The sequence below is a fragment of the Monopterus albus genome, unplaced genomic scaffold (assembly GCF_001952655.1).
Source record: "Monopterus albus unplaced genomic scaffold, M_albus_1.0 scaffold237.1, whole genome shotgun sequence".
In the NCBI taxonomy this organism is placed as follows: Eukaryota; Metazoa; Chordata; class Actinopteri; order Synbranchiformes; family Synbranchidae; genus Monopterus; species Monopterus albus.
This window is the reverse complement of record NW_018128117.1, coordinates 362,940-378,534: the sequence shown is the minus strand read 5'-3', so window position 1 is coordinate 378,534 and position 15,595 is coordinate 362,940. Positions and strand designations below refer to the sequence as shown.

At 40.9% G+C, this 15,595-nt stretch overlaps 1 protein-coding gene across 1 annotated transcript in view; it reads right to left on the bottom strand.

Moving 5' to 3' along the window:
* The window catches only part of nbeaa (neurobeachin a), a 77,162-nt gene that overhangs the window by 39,106 nt on the left and 22,461 nt on the right, over nucleotides 1-15,595 (bottom strand). Inside the window, 9 exon segments of the mRNA XM_020620401.1 lie at nucleotides 3-19; nucleotides 633-766; nucleotides 1,373-1,570; nucleotides 6,752-6,898; nucleotides 8,181-8,300; nucleotides 9,521-9,647; nucleotides 11,878-11,999; nucleotides 12,254-12,349; nucleotides 13,367-13,467. Coding sequence (XP_020476057.1) covers nucleotides 3-19; nucleotides 633-766; nucleotides 1,373-1,570; nucleotides 6,752-6,898; nucleotides 8,181-8,300; nucleotides 9,521-9,647; nucleotides 11,878-11,999; nucleotides 12,254-12,349; nucleotides 13,367-13,467 — 1,062 coding nt within the window.

Genomic DNA, 15,595 nt, shown 5'->3' with positions numbered 1-15,595 from the left:
GAATGCCAGCAGAGTAGCGCTGCAACATACACATCATGCAAAAAATAAACTTCAGTGACGCTGTGTGTCAATCCATGTTCGCTGGTGGAGCACTGTTTGTGGCTTAAGTCACAAGAAACCCTGTTCCATAATTGCTTCACCTTCTCCACACCCACATTCTCCTTCTCCATCATTTTTAAACAGTTGAATTTTTGTTTCCTCTCACCGTCTCCCAGATGATACTTGACAAATACTGCCTGATATGCTTTAAATAACCTCTATTAAGACTCACGTGATGGAGTGGTATCAATACGAGCTTGGTGAGAGAAAAATGCAGACACCCCGACCTTCCACAAGCTGCTCGTCGCTCCATACAAAACCATGCAACTTTTCTTCCTTTCACACTTACACACCCTTGCTCTCTATAACCAGTTATGCTTGCAGCATAATTATCTAATGTTGATCTTTATAATGGAAGTTCTTTTCCAGTTACCTCGTTTGTTTCTGGGTCTGTTTCAGAATCACCTACAGCATTTTTACATTAAACAAACAACTACACATGTTGATATTTTAACTGATTAACTACTGTATAACTCATTTTGGTCTCTACGTTGTTTTTCAGTCAGTTTTCAGTTCTTCTGTAGACCACTCACCAGACAGTGGTGTCCACACTGCTGTCACTGAGCTGTTTGTAGTCCAGCTGAGCAAAGAGAGGGAACAGGACCTGGATGCCTCCTATAGAATGGATGGCACTGTGGATGGAGTGGGTGACGATGGCCTTCACATCCTGTGGAACATAAACAGGCTGTAAACCTCTACTAACTAAAAAAACTTTACAACACACTGACTCAATTTCCACATTTGTGAATTACAGTCCTTTCTGCCTGACACACTAACCCTAAGGTGAAAATTCTTCAAAGTCGAGATGAGATTCAAATACGAAAAGCCATTAGTAAAGCTGAGCCCCACCAACCTTGAATGAAGGACACCTAGAAAGATGTTTGCTTGAATACACCTACAGGTAATATGCTCAAAAGAGAGAGTTAACAGCTGAGACTCAGCAAAAATGATGTTGGTATTTACTGCAGGGTACAGCAGTAACTGATAAGGTGCATTTCATATTTTCTTTTTCAAACTACAACCCGTGTTGTCCTCTGTTAATTCTCATATCTACATCAATCCAAGCAGAGTAAATACTACAGATTATTCACAAATACAATTTGTATGAGTCAGCCTGTGACTCAATAGCCTGACAATTCAACTGCCATTTTATTTCGCTTCAATTATTCACATATGAGTTGATCAACAAATCAAGAGCTGGGGGCTGTGATTCAAAAGGTCTGGAGCCAGGCCAGAGATGAACAGCCACTCAGAGGAATCCAGCCACACCGACCTGTAGCATGAGCGCGTGTGGCGAGTGGACGAAGATGGACGGGTTTTCCCTGGGAGACGATTCCAGGCAGAGCTGGGCATCCGTAGCCTTGGCGTTGTAGGTGAAGGAGATGGAGCTGGCCAGCTTGCCATCGTACAACACCTGCTTGTGGTGCTCAGCCAGGTGGATGTCACTCTCCGACTTAAACTTGAAGGTGCTCTGCAGTGATGAAGGAAGAAATCAAAGATTGTGTGATAAACATTTGTGTGAGTGTGTGTCTGTGTGTGCAAGTTCAACGCCCAAAATGGAGTCTGCTTAATTGCAACATGAGCCGTGTGTAAACAACACAGCATTAGCTTAATGAACACAGTGCTAACTTGGGCACTAATTCGATTAGCCCAGAATAAGAGATGGCGAGGGGGAGGGAATGTGTGGAAGAGGCGCACTCGGAGCTCCAAATTTATCTAATCTCTATGTAGTCTACCAAAAAAAAAAAAAAAAACAACACATACACACAACAGAGTACAGACACAAACTGACATCACTATTAATCAGTTTCTTTATATTACACCACATTTGTCCAGTACATAATTACAACTTTAACCGTCTTCAATTGCTGCTAAATATTTTTCTTGCTGAATTTTAAAATATCGTATCTTTAACTGTATTTTTATTTTAATTATTAGTTTTCATTGTTTGATATTACTTCCTCATACTATAATACAAAATGCAAATTCACACATTTGGTATGGGTACACTGTGAAGAGGTTAATGTTTAAACCTTGACTACTTGGCTACCTTAAAGAAATATGAGAAATACATTTTTGTCCAAGCAGATGTTGTAGGAAGTGTCAGCTGCATTTTGTTTGTGTGTGTCATCGCCTGTAAAAACAACGGACAGGCTAAGGGCTCCCAGAAGTAAAGCCACCACGATGTGATCGCCCCCTCGTGGATGGTTACGGTATAGGTCATAAATCCTGCCTCCTCCATGTTGGTGAATGGGACATGAGCCAAACTAAAAACTGGTAGATATTATCAGGTGGATATGTGCATGAGTATAAAGCCACCACGATGTGATCGCCCCCTCGTGGATGGTTACGGTATAGGTCATAAATCCTGCCTCCTCCATGTTGGTGAATGGGACATGAGCCAAACTAAAAACTGGTAGATATTATCAGGTGGATATGTGCATGAGTAGTCATTTTTCTGGTAAGGTTGTTTTTAATAAGATATTTGATGATATAAAATGAGGTCTACAGTATTTTGGTTGATTTCGGCAGCTTTAATTGGCGGTCACTCCACTTCTGGTTACTACTGTGTAGAATCTGGTTTCAAAAAAGCAAGATGGCAGCCGTCATATTGAAGATACGTATTTTGTCTTAATTTTTGCATAGTAGAGTGAAGTGGTGATGCCATGCCCATTGTATATACAGTATGTCAACCGTGTGTGCACCTTTGTCTACATATGTCATTCTGCACAGGTTGGTGGGTCCATACAGTATATCCTGCACTGGTACTACTGAATATGAAGCCCTGCAGATGAAGGGCCAGCGATTTACTCTGTCACCCATTTGCAGCAGCTCCAGGCAAAGGGCACTCTTCCCCTTTGAACAGCTGGGTCTCCAGGTTGCTTGCTCAACCTGACTGCAAAGGAAACCTCTGGCTGTTCACAGACCTGCAGGCCTGCCTTATTCTAAACCTTTCTTCTGAAGTCTGTTGTAGAAAATGTGACCTGAGCACATTTAACCGTGCAACCCTAAATTTCACACCGAAGCAAAGAGTGTGCTTTTCAATGGGGGCATCTGGAGAAAGCATTCTCTCCAGAGTGAAACATCTTTATCTCTGTCCAAGGGCTAAATACAAGTTGACTGTTTGTAGCACTGCCTCAGCTTAATTCATATTAATTAAATAATGCATCATCATGTCTATGTTTATACTTTTCAACTTTAAAACATATTACTTTAGTGAAAGACCTGGTATTAAAAAAATCACAAAAACTCCATGTTGCTCTTTGGCTTATTTCCAACCTTACTATAAAAGCCTTGTGCATAAAAAATACTAAATAGCTTGAATGTGACATTAATGCACTTATTAAGATGCACATATTTCCAGCATAGGCCCATTTATTGTGGTGCATTTACAAAGTGTGTGTACTCATGTATATTGTATGTATAGATCTGGCTGTGTTTATGTTACTGTGCTAAATAAGAGATACTGGTAGATAAAAGTGTAAAAGGTGAATCCTTAAAGCACTGAGGAAAGTACGGAGGCATCCAACAGACAGAGGGAGAGATGTACAAGAAATCAGGAAAGTAGAAACGTTTGACACATGTAAATCTTTACACAGCTGGGCATGAAAATGCGTGTTCCTCACCTGGTTACACAAACACACGCAGAGGAATGACAGTGACAACTCCTGCCTGACAGTCGCAGATACGACACTGGCCTGCAGTGATAACAGCACACACACATCTACTCTATTCAGCTCAGACTGTGGCTCCGTGCATCTCCACGCAGCGTGCTGAATGAAGACCAGTTCTTTAAAATTAGTTCTCAAGCTTGTCACATAAATGCTGTGAAACTTGTTTTGGGAAACAGCCATGCAAGAAATACATCTAACTAAAATCTAAAAATGATCAAAGAATAAGTCAATGTGATTAAATATCTAAGATGCTTGACATCAGCATTGAGGACAGTTAGGGACATATGATTTGGTACAAAGATGCCAAGTACTGAGCCTTATATAAATCTCCTTTGGGGAATATAATACCCTGAAAGGTTGGAATTAAAAACAGTTATGAAACCTGACAAATGTACTCAAGACACCTGCATGCAAAAATGTACATATGGACATATAATACAGGTGTCCAGATAAGTCTATCTGGTTTATTAGTTATGTTGTTGCCAGATTGTGGGGAGTGTTCTGTAATGAGGACATCTGGATGGCAACCAGCTACACCCAACAAACACAGGACAAATACAGAACACACACAATAAGACAAAAAAACACAGTATTACAGCCCACACAGAAAAACAAGATGTTATTTTCCATCGTTTTCTATCATTACAAGAGCATGGAAGCGCTCAGCATGTCGGGCATCATGAGCCTCGTCGAGCGGGAAGACCTTGAACGCCCTTATTGTGCTGAAGGCTTGCTTAGCAGAGCGAGCAGAGTGTCTGGGTGCTTTTCACTCCTCATTATTGAACAGTAACAGTGACAGTAGCTGAGACCAATCGGCTTCAAACAGCTAAGCGCACACATACAGTATACAGTACAGTATACACAGATACAGCTCAGCATCTGCTTGAAGTCAGCAGAACAAGGACTGGCCTCTATTTGTGTTATGATGGAAGCCGTACGACAAGCTGAGCTCCACTGACTCTGGTTCTCCTTGAACTGACCAAACAAACCCATCCACTCATCATTACAATGACAGCACTGAGACCTGCAGCTTTGAAACAAGTGAGGCATTTAATGGTCTCTTCTGGGTATCTGAGAAGCTGTTTCTGCGCCATGCAGAGAGGCAATCATCTGACTGATCAGCCCCATGTAAGAGTGGGCTGTGAATGAGAGAAGAATCAGTATTCATGGCACAGAAACTGCAAACCCCAAGCAAGTGATCATTAGGAGAAACATACGAGTTTATAACACTGGTCTACGATTTAGGAAAGAAAAGTTTTCTGCTACAGAATTTAAATATGCTAATTTTGATGGATTTAGACGTGCTGAATTCAAATCTGACCTTTATAAGAGGGAATGGCTATAGTTTTTAAGATATTTAAACATTTATGTTTTATGCTGATGTGCAAAAAAAACTGGCAAGTATAGATAATGACGCTGTTTGACTTCCAGAGCCAACAAAGAGCATGATGTCTTGTGCTGAGACAGAAAAATAATGACTGTTTTTGGTTAAATGAAAAATCTGTGGCTTGTCCTGCCTGAGACACAATAGCAGCATAATCTTTCACCTTGAACCTGATGCAGTTGAGTTTGTACTACTTTCCCCTTATCATTAAAATAAGCAGACATTTGGGTGAATGGCTGTAAAAAAAGCACTATATAGGTGCAGTACATTTACCATTTTAAATCCACCAAGAGATTTAGCTACAATTTCTGATTTTGCTCACAGGTCTTTTCTTCTGTCATTTGACTAAGTATAGTCTTTTTATAAATTACATTTTTTGTGTTTTTGCTTTTATTTAGGTATTAAAATGAGTCACTGAGAGGTGGAACGGAAACGGGGGAGACAGATGAGGAGCCCTGCGACAAACTGCCGATGTCGTGCACACACTGTGCCTGGTATATGGTGCGCTGCACCGTAACCATTTGACTACTGGGGTGCCCCGAAGTTTGGTCATTTTGAATTAAGACTCACACATTGCCAGTGCTATATCCTACAAACCAGAGCCAAACAACTTTAGATATAATTTTCATTTTTAAGGGCACAGAATTAGCAAAGATTATTTTTGCTTTTGAAGCATTAAGATTGTAGACCAGTTTAACAGGCCTTACCGAGCCCTGAGCTCAGCCCAAACCCTCGGGTATCAGTGGGTCCTGCCGGGCCCGTTTCCTGTATCCACACTCTAGTTGGTAAGGGTACCAGCACATTTTGTCTCGACTGTATTTGTGACACCAACCTCGTGCAGTCTGTGCACTCTGTTATCAGTATGTTTCCCCATCAGTGTCTCTTTATTAGGTCTTGGTAGTTTAGGCAAAGACCTAATTCAGTTTATACCCTTTCTAAGGAACTGTTAAAGTTCCAGCAGTTGTCGGTACACATCAGCAGCCTCAGATATCTGTGCAGTCTCATGGTGCAGAAATCCTGACAGCGTTGGACACTTTCATAAACAAGCTGTAAGTGGCCTGAGGCGTGCATGCCTGCCAAAACAAGAAGCAGACAGCTGGCAAGGTGTTGCAGCATCTCAGCTGTCATAGATAGCCAGGCCAAAAAGGCAGAGATGGTGATCTCTAATGCTATCAGTCCTCAACACCCAACATTGTGATGCTGCATTTGTATATTTTTTTTATTATCACAAAACACAAAGCTGTGTGTCTACACTCGAGGCAAAATCCACATACGGGTGCAACCAAATAAATTCTAAACACAGATTTGTGATTTTCACAGTGTATTAATTTACTTTTCATTGTACCCCCTTAAGCTCAATCTGCTTCATCTATTTCTACTGTATATACTGTAGTGACTTTGCTCATTTGAAGAGATGCACATATTAGACTGCTATGATGAAGACAGTCCCGCTGTCCAAAGTTTGGTTCTGGACAATGACATATGTTGCACTGAGGTTATGAATGTGTAGCTAGTTTATGTTTTACATAAGCGGTTATGTACAGCACACCACATACACAATAATGAGGAGGCGATAATGCAAACACGTCTTTACCTTGTATCCTGGGCCAAGCTGGTGAATGGCAAAAATTTGAGCTGGGTTGAGAGCTTCACTGAACACGTAAATGGCTCCCAGCTGACCACAAAACACCCTGTTAGCATCCGCTGTCTCTGATGAGCCCAGGAAACACTTGTCATAGCTCTGAAAAAAGGTAGAAAACATGAAAAATTATCATATTAATCATATAAGACAGCTCAATTTCTTGAAAAAGGCTGAAACAAATGTGGTTTTACAAGGAAGGCAAACGTGTGCTAATCTGTTTAAGGTCATTTTGGAAGACGGGCACTGATATTCATTGTTTTATATGTTATTTACTTAAATCTAGCTTTGTTAACCTTAAAACATGTTGTACCTCTCTCTCATACACATCAACACCTTGGAGAAGAAATGACTGTAAAAAATGTATTGATCTTCACATTTGAAGACATCTCAATGATTCATTTTCTGGTCATAAGATAATGACAGTCTGCAGTGATGAACACAGAGGATTGCGGTTGAAAACAGATGAACTTCTGATAGCTGCTTGTTTCTATTCCATGTGTAACAACTTTAACATCGCCTGCTATTAGATTCTTTCATCTTTCATCTACTGCTTGAGGTAAAATGTTTACTCTAGTTCATCCAACTGAAACGACTCAGAAAATACACAAGTAAAAGAGCAGGTCTCAAAAATATGTTGATACCATCAGGGTTTGTTTTGCCCTAAAGGCTGAAGATAAAACTTATTTTATCATTTTGAAGAAGCAGAAGATGTCATTGTGATAAAGGGTGTTGAAAGATCACATCACAGTGACACAACAAACCCTGATGGCATCAAGACATTTGGAGAGCCGTTCTTTCACTTGTGTACTTTACGTTTCTTTTCTTCTGAGTCTTTCCAGCTGGATGAATTATTTAGCCCAAGGCCAAGGAATCTCTTTTATAGAATAACACCAGCCCTCAGTAATTGCAGCAATGTCAAGAGCCAACCAGGAAGAAGGGTAATGAAGGCTCTGTTGCCACTGAGAGGTCAAGCTACCTGCAGCTTGCTAATGGAAAAGTTGGAAGTTGGAGTTTGGGTGAAGCGGTGATGGAACAGGGCCCAAGGGCAACTCCTCCCCAGCTGATGAATGCAGAGGACAAACCTCAGATGTTTGCCAACATCACCATAGGAGGGAAGTGCAAAGTAGAGCCAACACTGGATTTCTGAGGTCCTTATTCATTTGAGGGTAAAGCTTTTTTGGGCATAACACTTGAATAATATTCTCCATATTCATATATCCACATACTGGCTCTGCAGCACCGCCTCCTACGTCTATGACAGTTTATCTCTGTGTGTGTGTGTGTTTTTTTTTAGCTTTAATGTACTGTAACTGTTCATCGTACAGATCAGTGTGTCTAACAACACCGTGCCTCTGTAATAAGCCACTTTAGGCGCACTTACATCATTGGTGTTGACGTGCCAGGCCATATCGCCATAGGAGACCAGCTGACCGTTGACATAGCAACGGATCTCGGAGTTCCGCCAGCGGTTGTAGATGTGGACAATGCTGATCATGTACCACTGAAAAATATATAAACTCTTTTACAAAGATGATACATCAAATGAAAAAAACAAATTCACAGACAACAGTGCAGCAATTTAACAAATTGTCTCCCTTAAGGCTTTAGACTGTACAAGTCGGTTTCTCTTCAAACTGTTTTATATTGATTGAGGCCTTTCTGGTGTTTTGTGATACAAACAGTGCTGTATTATAATTGAATTAATGTGCCTATTTTAATTTACCTTTATAGTGAGCTTTTCAAAGTTGTTTTAATGCATTTCTTCACCTTCCCTGCCTCTGCTGTTTGATGCTTTTGTATATTATGTTGTATAGTGGCACTGTTTGTGGTCAAATTCATTAAATTCAACTACTGTAAGAAAAACCAATATCACAGTAAGATGCTGAAGCCTGTAGTGAGCAAAATGTATTCTCTGAATCTTTGTACTTGCTGTTTAAACACAAACAATTGAAGAAATTGGTATGAGCCCCCTGCTGCCTTTGCAATACTAAGAATGCTTCCTCTAACCTGTTATCTCCTTAGAAGAGGGTTAGCACCATAATATACTGCGACTAGAGTGCTTGTGTATGTTTTTATTAGAAAGCATCTTCCCTGGTGACAGTGCACACAGGTTCCCTGGAATGAAGACTTAAATGGAGTGTGGGTGTGTGTGTCTGTGTTTGTTTTGGGGGCTGCTGCTGTAGGGATAGGAGGACAAGCTCGAATAATGCCGGTGCATTAACCTGGTGAGTGGACACAAGCACAAATATATGCAAGTGCGCACACCGACTTGCGCATGGTAGACAAAATGCTGTGAGACATGGTGACTTATAAAGTGATCAAATTAAACCCCTGGGAACTTTGTTAGGCAGTGAAGACATTCTACTGGGTCAGCAAATACTGCAGAAGGCCATCAAGTGAATGTGTGTGTTTATAAGCGCATGCAATAGTGTGTGTGTTTGTGTGCAGGACAGAAGCAAAATGCTGACACTGCAGTAGAGGGGCAGTGTGCAGGTCCTAAATGACAGACCTTATCAAGACTCATCAGCACTCCTAGTGAGCACAAGGAGAGCAGAAGACAGCAGCCACACCCCCCTCATTTTGTCTCATCTAACAAGTGGCACAACAGGATTACCTAACACTGCAATGACTAAAAACTACTCAGCTGAGTTATTTGATTGCATGTGTGTCTGTGTGTGTGTGTGTGTGTGTGTGTGTGTGTGTGTGTGTGTGTGTTCTTACCTTGCGTGGTTGGAAATCATATTTCACACAGTGCTGAAAACCTTTTCCTTTAGACTTCAATGACGTCACGATAAGACAGTTTCCCACAAAGTGAGCAGAGTAACCTATTCCTTTACTGGTGCGAAAACTGCCGGAGAATCACAAAGAGGTGCACTCATGTCGGTTTGTATATAATTAAAGATCTGTGTTTTCCTCTTTCAGTTAAAAAGTGAATGGAGCAACACAGAAGGTTATGTGATTAAATGATGTTCACTTAGAAATTAAAGGCCTTGACATTTTTGAATAGATATTGCAAAATACCTGGAACAGCGAATATTTATCAAACAGCATTCTGACCATGTTGTCCGGTTTGATTTGTCAGATTAGCAAGATATCACTATAAATGCAAATGGTCAGCTGTACAGAGAGAACTGTACCAGAAAAAAAATCCTGTGTACCAAAACACAAGCAGGCCATCTTTCACACCCACATATCATATTATTTAAGCCAATACCAGCCAGAAAAGGCAGGATTTTAAAGTGCAGCTTCACCAGGGGTCCCAAATCACAGAACTGCCAGAAATACTACTAATCCGTCATTCCACTTTTCTCTCATAATGTTTCTCTTCATGTGCTCGTAACCTCCACAGAAACCCTGGCCTCACAGCTAAGCTAAGACACACTTGGCCTCTAAAACAGGCCCAGAAGGATCACACATGTGGTGGAACCAGAAAGCAGATATAAGTCGATCTCAAGTGAATCCCTGGTACACGTTAGGAGTGCATATACTGTAGTGTGCTGTCGCAGTGTGCTATTCATGCAACTGTGGAGGCCAGTATCAGACAGGTGGCTGGAGTAGCAGCTGCATATGGGGGATGATGATAAGGCCCCTGGCCCAGAGAAGAGGAGGGCAATCCCCTTCTCTCAGTGCTTACCAAAAACAACCTGACAAATGGTTGCTAAGGAAACAGGATAACATCCAAACACTTCACAGTGAGACCTCAATCTCTGCCATGGCATCTGAGAAATATACAGATGCATGTCATCCTTCCTGTGGATGACTAGCTCCCTGATTCTTTTGCAACACATTTTTACTCTGTGACAGGGGGAGAGATGCCTGGAAGATTCCACTGATTAGCATCACATGATGAACAAGTGGAGGGACGAAGCCAAGCAGCAGAGTAAAAGAATTCAAATAAATAAAAGGTCAAAGCTAATGAAGCTTCATAGTGGCTAATGGCTCCGAGTTGCTACACTACCTTCGAGGCCAGTGAAATCCATGGCTGCACAACAAGCGGATGCCTCCTTTCTGCAGTACACTCATTAAAGAACACCTTGACATTTAAAGTTATGTTCTAATTCATTATCTGTTTATCTATTAACTTCCTGTCCATATCATTCAGGCTGGTGAGTTAAATGTCTATCATCTGGAGTGCTTCAGTAAGGAGTCTCTTGGGAAAGTCTGAATTTATCCAGCTTTAAAGAGATCATTTGAGGAGGGATTATTACTTCCAACAACGCATATTCAGCTGTGATCATCTCTGTGTCTGTGGCTACTCGTTTTGGCTAATGGCACATATTCTGTGGTTATAGCTTCTCCAGTGGGTTTGCTCATTTTTACAGTAAGTTAATATTTTTTAAATATCTAATTATTAACAATCACTTCTTCATTGTGGCAACCTTATTAAAAGCCATCACTCTGTGAAACTTTGGCTGCCTCCACATAAGCATTTGATCACCAGCCCCAAGCAAAAATTGACAGTGAGTGCTTTCTCTTACTGTGATTATGTGCAGCACAGCGGCTCAACCTTCAGTTCACTTAGCTTCTTCTTACTTAAACCAAAATGCCTTTTTGACATATCCAGAGGGAACAAGCTTGAACTCGCTTTATTCAGCCCTACGGATTTCTTTACTTGAATCAATGGTGATAGCAGAAACGAGAGAGACCATTTGTACAGTCAACAAGAAGTAAATCTTACTTCTTGCACAAAAAATAAAATAGCTTAAAGTCAACGAAGACCCTAGTGTTGCTGCTGCTTTTACAGTCTTATTTTTGAAAAGAAATCTGACTTTGATTCAGAAAGACAGACACTAAAACCCAGTGTTCACCACTGATGTTTCAGTTTTCTTTTCTTCTGTTAAACGTTTTTGCAACATCATTGGCAAAAATATTGATGTGATATCACCGCATCAACAAAACAGATTAAGAAATAAAAGATTCATGGCCAAAAGAAATATTCTGACAGTGCTGAAGTGTTGGATGCTTCATTTAATTCAGATAAAATATTTCATAAAATATTTCATAATGCTTTTTAGTCCCAGTATTCCATTACAGGGATGTTCTCATGCAACAGTCCAGATGACTTGTGTTCTACTTACCAGTAAAGGTATGGTTTGTCTTTGTCCACATTGATGTTGTTCAGTGGATCCTGTCTGAACCAGGTGTTGATAGTGAATCCGTTCTGGTAAGGCCATTTGGCAATTGGTGGCAATGCTATAGCCTGGGGGATGATGCACACATCAGAGCAGCTCTTGCTATTGTTTATGGTGATCAACATGTCTGAGTTTATTATTACTTCTTCTTCACTATTCAGCTCTGTGCACTGGTAGAGTAAGTGCCAATTAAGGAGAGCTGACTGACTGTAAACAAGAATCCCATGAAGGGCTCCTTAGTCATTTGGATGCACAAAGAGTAAATTAGACAAATGTGTGATAAAAAGGCTGAGGTGTGTGTCTGTATATCAGTCAGTCTCACCGCTGCACTGCGTCCTGGAAAGTTGAAGAAGGTATCAGGACCGTGTCTCTGAGGCATCTGGTTCAACACGGACAGGAGTTTGACAGCATGCCTTGGCTAGAGGAGGAGAGAGAGGAGAGAGAGGAGAGGAGGAAGAGAAGAAGAAAGTGATTGTTATTATTTGGTGACAGATGCTGCATATCAGAAGCACAGGGTTGAGAGTTAGATAATAAAAAAAATAAATAAAAAATAAATAAAAAAAAAACACGGTGCAACCTCACATCTCTACCACAACCCCACTGGATCGATAACTCTTCAATTACCTCCACCCTTCCCCGACAACACCTCATTGATACCATGGCAACCCTTAATCGATCAGTCCCTGGAGACAGCTGCTGTGGGGAGGAGAAACTGGAAATGACAGGGAAATAGTGGCAGGGTAGATGGAGAGTTGATAGTTATTGGACTAGGGAGGTATGGAGCGAGGGCACAAGGGATGGATGACGATCTCGCTGCGGACCACTGATCAGTGAACAGGGATTGTTGATGGCGGTTGTGCCGGGTTAGACTGACGAGAAGTGGTGAGAGTGTATTGACCGAGCTAGTGAGCGCCAGCAGCCATCAAGGCATCTGACACATCTTCAGTGAGTACAGATGGCAGAGGAGAAGGTTAACCCTAATAAAACCATCCTAAATGTCCAGAGTTTGGCTTTAAAGCATCCACTGTGAATCAACTAAACCCAGTGGCTGGAGGCCAATCAACAAACTGCAGGGAGCAGTTAAGATGACAACAACAAGTAGCACTATGAGTGGAATTTGCACTCAGGCCTCTTAACTCCTAAATTAATCTCATTACCATGCACTTAAAGGCATCATAGCTCTAAAAGTAAAGCATGAGTCAGCAACTGCAGGACTATTTCTCTCCTCCATTTTATCCTCAAACCAATTTAATTCATAATGATATTAAGCTTCATTTACGCAGGAGGAAACAATTAAAACATTTCAGCAAATCAGTTACAACAAAAAAATTCAACAAAAGCTAAATAGCCTTTGTCTTGACATACACTCTCAAATCCATCGGAGCTGGATCTAATCACTGTGATCAGAGGACTTTTTAAGTGTCTACCAACTCACCCAGATGCCGTTGTCTCCCCTCAGCATACTGAAAAGCAGCTTCAGCTCCTTCACTGTGATGCTGTAACTGGCCATGACTCCCAGCATGTCCACCAGGAGGTCTGAGAAACCAGAGGGAGAAAGTGAGCGAGAAACAGCAGATACAGGACAACTCGTGTGTTTGTGTGTGTGTGTGTGAGAAAATCAACATTTATGAGGTCCACTACTAACACACTTCACACAAGTTCGAAATGTCAAAATTCAACTGCGTTCATCTGCTGTATCTCTACTGTAGAAAGCAAGCACAACGTGGAATCTCGAGCAGGGCTGCTGTGCAAACCACAATGGAATATTCTGTCTTGAAAGAGTATATTGATCTTAATACATCAGGTAATATGGAGCCAAACAATAAGAGAAAGAGTCAAGTACTCTCAGCTATCCGTTAAACTGACAATCTAACTCTTGGCAAGAAAGCAAATAAGTGTACAGCAAAGAAGCTTTTGTTTAATGATCATAAAATTGACAAAAAGAAGGTTTAAAAAGTATTTCTCTCTGAAAATTTAGGCAGACAACTGAAAAGGGTGTGTTAAAAGACATCTGTTGATTCAAAATGACATTCCTGCCTCCTTGGCTCCCACATAGCCATAACAGATCAGTATGGATACAGCAGCACAGCTCTCTCAGATGAGGCAGTCTGCTTACAAAGACTGCTCTTTCCCATTAGGCCTGATAGAAATGAAGAATCTTCCCACAATATTTTATTAGCTAGAACCCAGCGACAGGAGTACCACAGAAGGCTAGTTCATTGAGGTACTTGGTATAAGAGGAAAAGGCAATACACTCTGCCCTAGAATTAAAACCCCTAAGCCCTGTTGTTGGTGTGATCAATCCATGTAGGTCATTTTAAACAGTTTTAGGATTGTGGTTTAGAACGGGAGTCTGTGACAATTGGCAATAAATTGACTTAAGTGGCGAATACGCTGCTGTGGTGAGCATATGAGCTATAAAACACGGTGGTAGACAGGACAGAGACAACACTAGGGGGAGGGTAGGAGAAGACACGCTCTAGGACATCACTGAGGGGACGACAAGGTCAATAAGATCATGTACAGTGACGTCTGTGTATGTGCTGCTTTTGCAGCCAAGCCCTCCTTACGACTAGCAGCACACTGAGAAACATACTAAGGCCATCACTCTGCTTCTTCTGCTCTCTTGGGTAACTACGGATGTCTGACTGCAGGGCAAACACACAGGCACACATGAAGCAGTACTTTGAAGAAAGATTCTGAGATGAGGGAAACATCAACTATTGGTTCTGAACTAAAATTATTTTTGAACAAATCTTATAACGTGCTGCATCAGCTTTGTGGTTTAGAGATGTGTTTTTCCTACTCTGATAATCAAACGCTCTGATGTAGGGTTGGCTTTAATAGAGTTTCATGCCAGAAATGTTGTCATCCATCTCAAATATTAACTAAAACCAATCAAAATGCAAGTGTGTCCTCCACCATTTTTCACCAAAGCTCAACAATCAGACACTGCAGAGGGAACAGAGAGAGAAGCAACCTGATTATATGAGAATGCAGCGTCAGCGTGTGCAACTGCATGTGTTCACAGTGGCATGTAGCTGTCGCGCTTTTCTTTCTATAGTATTAAAAATAGTTTGTTTTTTTTCGATCTACACACAAGCTCTTCCTGAATGCAGGAGTTTATGCTGCGATTTTGAAGGCACTTGTGGGAAGATGGACAGGTTTCACAGGAACTTGAGAAGATAAAGAAATGGTGTGATAGTAATATACTATCTCTGAATTTGGATAAAACTAAATTTATGGTATTTGGGAATCGTAAACTAGATAATGAACTTCAATTGAAAATTGGGGGAGCTAATATAGAACGAGTATATGAAATTAAATTTCTAGGTGTCATAGTTGATGACAAATTCTCCTGGAAATCTCATATCAGATATGTTCAGCACAAAATAGCAAAGAATATATCGATATTGGCAAGGGTTAGATATATTTTGGACGGGAAAGCACTATGCATTTTGTATTCTTCATTGATTTTACCATACTTAGAGTATGGCGTTGAAAACTGGGGAAATACATACAAAAGCTCACTTCAACCATTGTATATATTACAAAAAAGAGCGATAAGAATTGTGCATAAGATGGGGTATAGGGATCACACCAATGTAGCTTTCATACAGTCTAAATTGTTAACATTTTTTGATTTAGTGGGATACAAGACTGC